The following is a 10,932-nucleotide window of genomic DNA, read 5'->3' on the forward strand; positions in this document are numbered from 1 at the left end:
GAGGTTAAGAGGCAAGATAGTATGGCTTAAAGTTACACTACATACAGTAAATGCTACAGTGCTGTAAAGAGGTCACAAAACCTGCCCTCTTCTGCACCTGTATTAAGTGTAAACTTTCAGAACTTCAGGAAACGTTACAAACTACAATTCTTTTGTGGTGAAGTAACCAGAGAGAATTTGAGGGTTTTTATAAAACAGTTTGAAACTCTATTAGAACAGGTTTAGAAACTTTTTAATCTTTGTAGTGTTTGTAGCATTGCAACTTTGGTGTTCAGATCTAGCAAATCAGCGTCTTGCCTGTAACTGGACTGATCAAAACAGATGTTCTATAATGAAAAATATTAGTTCCATTTTCAATGGTAGATTTGTAGGATCTGACATTCCACCATGAATCACAGGAATCAGATCATTGTCCAATTCATTCAGATACTTCTGTGGAAGAGGGTGACCTCCAGATCCAGCTGAATACTCGAACTAGAAGGAAAACATATCGATGTGGACATTAACACTTTTTGTATTGACGAGGCAGCAGAGAAGTGTAGTATCCCAGTAAAAGAATATCTCAGCTAGCATCAGGTGACAAAATGAGATCTCAACACTGGTACCTGAACAGACTTTGAGGTCAGTCATGACCAGTTAAGCTTTCAGTTGAAAAGTGCCAACGTTTCCCCTGTGTTTACAGGACCACAGATGCTCTGTGTTCCAGACTGGTTCAGTCCAATGTCCAAGAATGATCTATCACAGTTACTATTAATTCCAAAATATACAGCTGAAAAATGGATTTTCAGGACTCTATTTCCAGGTTCTCTTAAAAAAGGTAAGCGTAACACAGAACACCTTCAGAAACAAGGAACTGTTCCACATTTGTCACCTTTTGAGAAGCATTACATACTGGATAGCCTTGCCTTCCCTCTCTTCCATGCTCAGCTGAGCTGACCTGTGCTTTTCTGCTGTACAGATTTTGGGGCAAACACTCCTTGCTGAACTACATTAGCGAGCAAAATGAGCAGAAAACTGCTTATTTTGAGAAAATAACAAAATTAGATCTATGATTCACTAAACTTACTCCCTTTGGAGGCAGATCAGTGCCAGAGAGTCAGAACTAGAGAAAGACTGATGATTTACTACAAGCAGCTATTAGGAAATTTGAGCAGAGTAAGGAAACAAGACTATTCAATTCAAGAAAAAACTAGCCATTAATACAGCTTCTTCACAAAATTTCATCCTCAGGCTCCATCTGGGCTTGGGCAAAAACCTAAAAGCATTCAGGAAGAAATTCAAGGTCTTTACAAGAAAGATTTCAGTTGCAATGGAATGTCTGCAATAAAAGCTGAAACATTACCATATCTGAGTCAATTGAAACTCTCAGGCCTATCTTGTTCATCCCATTATTTTTCAAGGTTTTAAGGTGTGGGCGAAGAGCAGCACTGCAAGCAGCAGCAATCTCTTTAGCAAACTGGTGAGGAACAGGACTGGATACTCTATGGTCCTTCAGAAAATAGTATACCTGAAATTACACAAAGAACAGTCATTAGCCTGTTTATATTAAATTAAGGAAGAGTAATTCAGTGTACCACTAATACAGAACACAGCAAGCTGTAATGCTTGCTTGCTGGCAAAGTATTCTAGTTAGTTAGTATTTAGTTATTCTAGTTAGTATTTAAACATTTAAGTGACCACTGGAATATCTGGATTATATGCTTAGGAGTGATTAATGCTAATAGAGCTTTAGTCTTTTTCAAAGGAGAAAAAAAGGTAAGTATGTAAATGTATCAGAGACCTACAGAGACCATTCTACCCATCAATATGGCTCTGTGTGAAGTTAGTTTCTTTAGTAGTATGACTTAGTGCAATGTCTATTCTAAGAAGTAGCAAAAGGGCTCAAGAACAATATAATTTACTAACTTCGGTACAATTCAGAACTTTTCCCTCTCTTTCTAAGTCTCTTTGTGCTATTTTTTCACACCAAGTTCCTTCCATTGATTTTCCATCAACTGGGCTTAAAATTCTGTGAAAGATAAAGAGTATGGTTAATGATTAAAACAACATTTTATGATTTAGATTCAATAACTTATGAAATAACGTTTAGCCATCCTTAAAAGCTACTTAAACAGCTTTACGAGAACGTGTAATAAAGGACTTGCATAACCAAAATACAGATGCTACAAAAAGAAATATTCTAAATAAGGAACAAACAACATTTACTTGATTGAAATTTAAACATGTTTAAGAAGCTATAAATCATCTTGGGTAAAGCCAATGTTTATTCTAGTTGGCCACAGAAGAAGGCATACAAAATTAAAACTGCAGCCTAAGAAACAACTTGAGACAAGTTTTGAGTTTGTGATGTGCAATTAAAAGTTTGAAGCTACATAAACAAGCCTTCAAATCACATCAAATTAAGGTGTCTTGTGTCTCATTTTATTTTGTGAATGCTGGCATTCCAAGCACTGATTGGCCAAGGGCAGTTCTATGTGCTTCCAAGCCCTTCCCCCTATCTCCAACAAGGAAGCTGAAAGGCATTAATTGCATCCTCACAGGAACTGGTTACTGATGTGGTAGAGGACTTTCAGAGGTGGTTCACACATGTTTACAACAACTTCCCCAAGAAAGAAAACTATACACGTTAGTGAACTACAAGCAAAATTGGTCTGCTAGTGACATCTAGAGGGCTACAAGTAGTTTACCATTCTATCCCTTTTTAGGTTTTAGTATCAAGTACTTTCTTCAAATTAACCTTTGCTGTTTTTATTAAAAGAAATGAATGGTGGCTATCTGAAAATTAGAAACAAGAATTCTCTAAGAAGCTTTTATTTGGTTTGATTTACCCTTCGTTTGTTTTTTCTTCATTTTCTACCCAGCAAATATCTACGTATTCTTTTATGTCTCCTGTATCCGCTTTGCCACAAGTTATTTTGAAGTCCTTCTTGTCTCTTAATGCCTGACGTAGGCTTTCCATCGTTTCTGGTGTTATTTGTACCATTAGTCCATCTAGAAGAAAACCAGTTAAAATTCCAGCTTATCTACAGAAAGATTAGCACCAGCTTTTTTAGTAGCATCTTGGCTTAAATTCTGGTGGGATTGGCCCTCTCCTACTGCTTGTTAATAAATGCACATCAAATGAGTTCCATCCCACAACTACATTATTAAATTTTACATGAAAGAGGAAGTAATGAAAACCTTTTTTGTCACCAGAACTAAGACTTAATACCAATCTTAGAATTTTTTTGCATTTGTATGTCAATATATACATCTCTCTCATCCATAAAGCATATAGTTCCAGTTAAAGGCAGCCATGAAAGGTAAGACTTACACTGACTAAAGCAAATAGAATTAAGGCTTAGTATGTTTTACAACAGGTCTGTGAACTAGCCTGTATTTACTTATGCAGCACTCATTTGCAATAGGTTTTCTACAGTTAAAAATCCTGAAAAGAAAAATTGTAGCTTATTGAGGAATCTTGCACAAGACTGCTGGATTTTTTTTATTTTTATTTTCTAAGTTCTCTTAAGAGACAAAGCCACAAAGGACAAAATTCTTACCTTCAACTATACTGGATTTAGCTAAAAGTCCTGAAGATGCTTTTAAGGCTCCATTAAATACCACAAAACTTACACCTGTAACTAGAAAAAGTAGGAGCAAAGTGAGTACCACTTCGCATCACTCACGTTTGTCATTAGTAATGTTTAACAAATTGCTTTTCCAAAAGGCAGGAAAAATGAACTACCATACTGAAAGCACTACCAGAAATCCTGTACTGACAGGATGATATGAAACAACTCTATAAAGAGAGAAGATTTCTTTCCTATGTCTTAGCAAAAAAAATAAATACATCCAACTTTGTTAACTTATTTTGTGAGCGTAGACAGTATCCTTTTAAGGCATAGGCAGCAAGCTAAAAAAGCTCTATATACAGAGGATACACAGTTGAAGAAACAGTGATGTGGGTTGTAGTTGTGTTTTTTATCTCCTTTACAACAGACATGCCACTCAAGTTTTAATGTTTTTACAGAAGATGTACTGAAGTTTAGATTATTTTCTATGGTACTAAAAGCAACTGAAAGAGAATATGACCCAAGTGAATTTTCTTGCTACAAACTTTTGCATAGATCAGTTAGGTACAGACAGTGCTTCAAACAAAAGCATGAAAGTAGCTGTGCTTAACACAGCAGGAACAACATTCCTGGTTGACACTGAAGTACAGCCCTGTAAACCAGGAATTTCCTCCCTCAAATAATGAGCTCTGATGCAAAGCAGGACTCATCAGCCCTGCCAGGCTGCCAGGCTGGACAGCTGCTTCCTTTTCAGAAACTCAGAGGTACCTCTGCACTGTTCTCTCAGGTGGCTGCATCAGCTTGCCAGGTGTGGTATAGAGGTACTTTCTGTTCCCACGTTTCCATATGCTTAGTTATTGAGGCTATTTGCTTACATATGTAAATATATAGCCCAATTCACCATCATATTACACTCAGATTTTGAATTATGCAAAGAATCTGATTATGTCTGAAAATGTAGGTTATATTGATAATTTTATGCAAAAAGATAGAAAAATATTAATTTCCAGTCAATGTAACATTTGTAAAAGGTAGCTAAGCATTGATATAAACCAGCAACATTTTACTCTGTGTGTAGATTACTTTGGTGCTTGAATGCTATACTTTTTGTTGCAACAACTTACTAGGAATACAGGTTTTTCCTTGCAGTTTAAATTTACATTTCTGCTCTAGAAATTTGATTTTTCTGCACAATCCAAACTAGACAGCTTACCTTTCCTAGGATCTCCTGTAGCACTTATAGCTTGTGTGTGATAGAGACCATGCTTATTCTGCACATACACTAAGTGAGAATCTGCTTCAGTGTTAAAACTTGCTCCAATACTAATTACATGTTCATTAGAAGAATTTATCACCTTCATTACCTGTCAATACAAAATCTGTAATTAGATTGATAAATCTCATTCTGCAGTACTCATTTTAAATGCAAGACACTGGCAGAGTCCAGCTCTCAAAACAAGTTCCAAGACTTAGTCAAATCCAGAGAGTATGAACACAGTCTGCCATGACTAATTAGAGGAACACTAAGCATGATCAAAAAATATTACTTCAGTGGGGAGTAATGAGTAAGTCCGTGTCCCTCTGAACAATGCAAAATATTACAGTTTAAGTATTTTCTTGGTCTTAACACTAAAGTATACATTAAGTCTCATGCAGTTGTACCATTCAGTAATTCACTTGAATAACTACCTGGAAAGTGATTACAGAATGAAATAATTACAGCCTCTAAAAAAAGGGAGGAGAGGGTGGTTCTTAAAAAGCTCATGTTAAAGATGTGACTGATACATGAAAAATAACTAAAATGTGTGGACTAGAAAGCTAAGAAAGATTTTTTTTTTTACTCACCTCATTGTATCTTCTTAGGGGTATTTTAATACAGCTTCTACCCATTTCCACATGAACAAACAGGTTGTCTATGGTATGCAAAGTATACTTATAATTTGTAAGGTCCTATAACAGACAAAGTTTTTACATTAGCAAACAATTTTCTTACCTTTATGCACATTAGGATCTAACAGTTTTATTTAACAAAATACCTCAATAACCCCCCCTCTCTAACAGAAAAGCAAAGCATTGAAGTCGCCATTTAGATTAGCTTGTTTCAGGCTCACACACTGTTCCTTACAGCTCTAACTGCCTGAGGAACAGCTTGAATACTGCACTGTTTCTTATACCTTCCTCTGACAGAAGTTACCATCCATCATTTCAGCCACTTCTGCATAATACTCCTGTTTTATTCCAGAAGTACTACATTAGATGTGAAATACTCTCAGTTGACTTCATTAACTCATGTGAAGAAAGCTTAGAGAAGGTTCTTGACATGAGTTGAGTCAGATAATCAGTATCCTCCTCAATCAGCACAGCTGTAGCAAGAAGGGTACTTATGAACACATCTTACTGCATTGCAAGTTTCAGCTGAGCTGGCATTGTTTAAGCAGTATTAAGGAAGGAAACCACAGATGCTCTTTGCCTTCATTATTTAGCACTTCTTCAGCCACTTACGTGGTACTAGATTTTGTGATCTTTAGTGGAGGATTTGCACCATGTGTAGTTAAAAATGCAACACCAAGAGAACATCTGTCAGTCATTTTACAATGACTACAACTCCTGTTGCATCGAGAGGTAGACCTGCCATGGAGCATGTACTCCCACTGCCTGCTTCAAGCTGACACTACAAACACAGCTATGAAGGAGGATCAGAGAAACTCTAAACCAGCTGAATAAACTCCAAAGAATCCTGCTTCATCAGCACCACAACGTGAAGATTCCTCAAAGCCTGGAGATGCAATTCCACGTTGGTACTCAAGCTTCACCAATCAGGCAGGGAGCTAACTCATGGAATGAAAATGTAAGATTCCTCTATTGAACAAGCATGCTGTTTCTCAGATGGCACAACTCTGATTGATTCCTTATGTAATGACATGGACATCAATAGTGGCAAAAAGGAAAGAGGAGCCATAGACAGCAGTTTCATCTCAGCTGTAATGGTCTCGAGGCTTAGGAAGATGTAGTGAACACCTAAGTAATACATGCAATTTTTTCCCTATTGTTATAGCACTTTTCATCACAGCATTAAGGATAACTTGTATTTAAGTATTAGAAGAGGAAGGCTACCTGTCAGGCATACAGACTTACTGCAAGTTTACAATAAATTATTTGGTTAACAGAGGAAAAACTTCCTTAAGAGAAATGACATAGATTCTAGACTCAACTTACACTCATGGTTTTGCCAAAAACTTCTTCATGTGAGACAGTCAGAGTGTTTTATTGTGGTAAGGTTAAGTTTGTGTGACAGAGTAATTACTATTACAATTACACCACAGCATGTGCCTGTCAGGTCAGAAAGGGAAGAGAAAACATTTACTCACAACAAGTAGGTTCATAACTGTGTTTCCTTCCTCTCCAAAGAGTGGCTTCCGGTGCCTTATACTTACTACAGGTGTTGGATATACTAGGGTGAGGAAATTAAAAAAATAAAAGGTTATGTTCACCTATCAACAACTATAAAACTTGCTAACCCAAGTATTTTTCTTTTCAGCTACAGCCTATGTTTCTTAACTTCAAAAACCTGAGGATCTAGGCCCCTGCCTGATTCTGTCACGGACTGTCCTTCAGCCCTCAGCATCATTACCCCACCCATGGTTAAATCCTTCTGCAATGTCATTGCAGGGAGTCACTCCTAGGGACAGCAATTCATGGCAGACACTTGTTGCTGCATTCATATTGCTCTGTCATCTACCTGTCTTGCAATAGGTAATCTGGTCAGAAATATCCTGGGTTCAGTCTTTAGGTCACCAGAAGCAGCAAGGCTTTGTCGTTGCTTGAGTAAGAATGCAGTACAGGTTAACACCCACTGATAACAATACAAAGTGAAGTACCACTTAGTATTGATAGGTAAGAGTAGAGCAAGTGAGAATGTTCACACAAAGTAACATTCTTTGAAGTCCCATGGCTGAGATGGAAACCCATGCAGGTGGAAACCAGGGAAGGCAAGGCAATGAAATGCAGGAGGCCAAAATGTGAAGCCATTTCAAAACAAACCAAGTAGCATAGCAAAATCAGGACTGAGGTAAAAAATCATGCAAAATCAGTTAAAAAAACCCCAAAGTCGTTTGGTTAGTGAGAAGATGAATAAAGAAGCTACCACCCTTTGTAAACACCAGACAGAAGCCTGGCCAATAGAATTCCCTGCTGACTGAAGAAATCCATAAACAAGCACGTGATACATATTTATGTACTTGCAGGTTCTAGAATGGTAGGCTTGTTTATCAATAATGAATTCAATTCAGGAAAGTTGGGTATGGTACATTTTTGCAATCCGTTCCTCTATGTGCAGCACGCAACAGTTGCTTCAATCCGCTCCCTAAACTATAAGCATCAGTGCAACAGGAAACACACCAGGACCCACACTGCTAAATTAGATGTCTGTTATTCAAACAAGTACACAAGCAACTCGAGAGGGCATTTAGGGCAATAACTATTTTCAGGTCTTGCTCAAGCTAGCTTTATCTGTCCTTCAAGGCAATGGGCATCTGTGCAATCACTCTCCTTTGGCGAGCCTGGAGCAGAGCTGATGTGCATCTCAGTGGGAGAGCAGAACGTGCTCACAAACAGCCTGCAACAGACTGTGGAGGGCAATTCCCACGTGGAGGCTGTGTCATTGCACAGCCTGTGGTAATGCATGTTTACATGCTCTCCATCCACTTCAGCTTGAAAGAATGCTGCCTGCATTTTCACAGGCCTGGAGATTTCAAATGTACTAATTAGTTAGTTATCCTTATAAGTAGCAAATACCTTTATCCATCTTACCAATGCTTTGCCCATGTGCTCAATTTCAGTAATTTAATTTAAAAACTCTGATTTGTTAGAGTTGTAAATGGAGCTTGTGACCTTCAAACCTTTCTCCTGTGACAACAGAAGTCAGACATTTTGATAGTGTACTGCTGTTTTGGTCTCTTAGCTTTCTCATCAGCTAACAGGAACAAATTAAGGGAGTCTAGTAATACAATTTGAATTCCCAAGTGTCTCAATAAGTGGCTTTCCATGTATGAAACTTTTCACATGAGAGTAATATACTGCAAAGATGTTTTTAAATATTTTTGCTCTTCCAGAAAAACCCTTGTATTCTCTTTTTTTATATTTGTACAGCTGCCTAAAGTGTTAAAACTTACCTCCGTATTCTGCTCCCAATCTCAACATTAAACGGATTGGAAAAACTTTTGCCCAGGGTATCTCCAGCTTATGGATGAGAATGCCACAAAGAAAAGGTTTATCTGGCAGAATCAGATCATCAAGTTTCTGAGAAGTTGGTGAAACAAACAGGAATCCTCCATGCTCTTTGTTACTGAGAAAGTTTTCAGTAAAAGTAATGTTTTCCATGTTTCTTATTAACCTTCCTGCAGAAAGAGGGACAGAGTCTTTGCACATCTGCAGAAGTTTAACATTAGTGTCAAGAAAATGACTGTAATCAGTGGTCTCCTGCAGACTTGTAAGCCATGTGGTGTATGGCACATCTTCCTGGAAGTCTGGCAGACATCTAAACCCCGAGGCTTAGTGCCTGGTATTTACTAATGAGCTTGAATATCAAACTAGGCTTCTCCTAATAAATACCAAAACCCCTAAAGTGTACCATGTTCCTGCACACACCAATTAATGAACTTCAATTAACACACCTCAAATATTTACATACCTAAGAGTATTGTACGTCTACTAACAAAGTGCTAGGTGTCCTACAACATAGACTTGGGGACTTAAACCCAGAATCTCCAACACAGTATGACTGAGTAACAATAAAAAAACTCCTTGCAAACTGGATGTTTACAGAAGTATATGCAAGAAATAAACATCCATTCCTTCCCTCCTGTTGTTTATTTAGAAACCACCACTAACACTGCAAGGTTTTTCAACAGAATCATTAGATACTTACAAACACTTCAAGAAAACTTACCTATCAACTTCTGGCTTTAAAGATCAGCAAGAAGGTATTACAAAATAAAAAGCTAGACATTAAAATTACATACCTTTAGTTGCATCTTTATAGATGTCATTAAAGAATGTTAATATTTCATTAGGAAAAATCTCTTCATCTGGCAAACACTTCAACAGAATGACAATTTCTGCCTGACCCAAACCATGTAGTCCATTCGTTGAGAAGTACCAACACTTTTCTGAAGAATCTTTTAATTAAAAGATACATACCACAGTAATGCTGTTTCACAGTCAGAAGGAGAAAGTTGAATTTAATGGAGGAGAAAACGTGCACTACTTACAAGTTATCAGCTTGACATTCACAAGCAAGTTTGCATTTAGAATAAAAGTTAATGGATTAGGACCTCCTTCCACAAGAAGCAAGGCAACCTGTTGTTGAGATGGATGTTCTTCCACTAGAGGATCTAAATAAATTAACAAGCAATTTAGTCCAACATGTCAGCCAACTATCTAAAACACGAATTATAGACCATTAACATATAGAAGACCATCCCATCCTCCCGTCTTTAAGAGGGTGATCATTATTCTCAAACTTAGAATAGCTACAAGTCAACAATGAATAGCTTACCCTAAAATTCAAGGAACATAAAAAAGTAGTAACTTCTACAAAGGTGCAAACTAGGGCTATCGTTAATTTGTTAATTACTGACAAATAGTGTATGCTGTCTCCTACTCCATATACAGTTAATAGTATTTCTTGTTAATAATGCATGTTCGATTATCCAACCACCTAACATGCAGCAAATAAACGATGCATTAGAATTGTCTTAAAATATAAATTACACACACAGAAGTTCATATAAAGAAGTCTTTCAACAAGTGATTTAAGTATCAACAACTTTATCAAATTTTACCTTTTCCTTTCTCGCCCACTGCAAGCAAAAGTGGTGGCAGTTTATCAGCATCAGGAACAAGGCTCATCTCTTTACAAACACAGTTTTCAACACCACACAGGGCTCTGTAACTGATGGGACTAACAAGCATATCACTTGTAGTCTGGTCAGTGGAACTGGAACTGGTCTTCTCAGCTTCTGCAGGAGGAGAATGCTCTCCAGCTTCTATGTTTACAGATTTACAGCTGTGTCCAACCTCACTCTGGCTTGGAATAGCCTGCTGAGCATCATCTGAATAAACAGAAGGACATAATTCTTCCATTCTTGTATCGTTTTCTTCCTTAGGTTTTGGATTTACATCAGTTAATATGTCATTCTCCCCTGCGTTTCCAGCCTATGAAGAAAAAAACAGATCTCTATAGTCCTGTCTCACAACAAGCTGCAGTTTTATTACTAGTATTCTAGAAATAAAACAAGAAATAAATTATCACAAATATTAAGAATGCATTTCCTCTAAGTAAAAAGAAACACATTGCATCTCTCCTGGATCTTTCCCT

At 37.3% G+C, this 10,932-nt stretch overlaps 1 protein-coding gene across 1 annotated transcript in view; it reads right to left on the reverse strand.

The window, feature by feature from the left end:
- Window positions 1-312: 312 nt before the first annotated feature.
- The window catches only part of ZFYVE16 (zinc finger, FYVE domain containing 16), a 23,258-nt gene continuing 12,638 nt past the window's right edge, over window positions 313-10,932 (reverse strand). The window contains exons 6-17 of the mRNA XM_010008400.1: window positions 10,397-10,769; window positions 9,824-9,946; window positions 9,575-9,730; window positions 8,726-8,950; window positions 6,923-7,005; window positions 5,400-5,504; window positions 4,768-4,918; window positions 3,543-3,623; window positions 2,829-2,991; window positions 1,906-2,008; window positions 1,343-1,507; window positions 313-474 (exon numbers count right to left, since the gene is read on the reverse strand). Of these exons, the coding sequence (XP_010006702.1) occupies window positions 313-474; window positions 1,343-1,507; window positions 1,906-2,008; window positions 2,829-2,991; window positions 3,543-3,623; window positions 4,768-4,918; window positions 5,400-5,504; window positions 6,923-7,005; window positions 8,726-8,950; window positions 9,575-9,730; window positions 9,824-9,946; window positions 10,397-10,769 (1,890 nt within the window). The remainder of the gene's footprint in view (window positions 475-1,342; window positions 1,508-1,905; window positions 2,009-2,828; window positions 2,992-3,542; window positions 3,624-4,767; window positions 4,919-5,399; window positions 5,505-6,922; window positions 7,006-8,725; window positions 8,951-9,574; window positions 9,731-9,823; window positions 9,947-10,396; window positions 10,770-10,932) is intronic.

Source organism: Chaetura pelagica, unplaced genomic scaffold, assembly GCF_000747805.2.
Source record: "Chaetura pelagica isolate M959 unplaced genomic scaffold, ChaPel_1.0 scaffold191, whole genome shotgun sequence".
Classification (NCBI taxonomy): Eukaryota; Metazoa; Chordata; class Aves; order Apodiformes; family Apodidae; genus Chaetura; species Chaetura pelagica.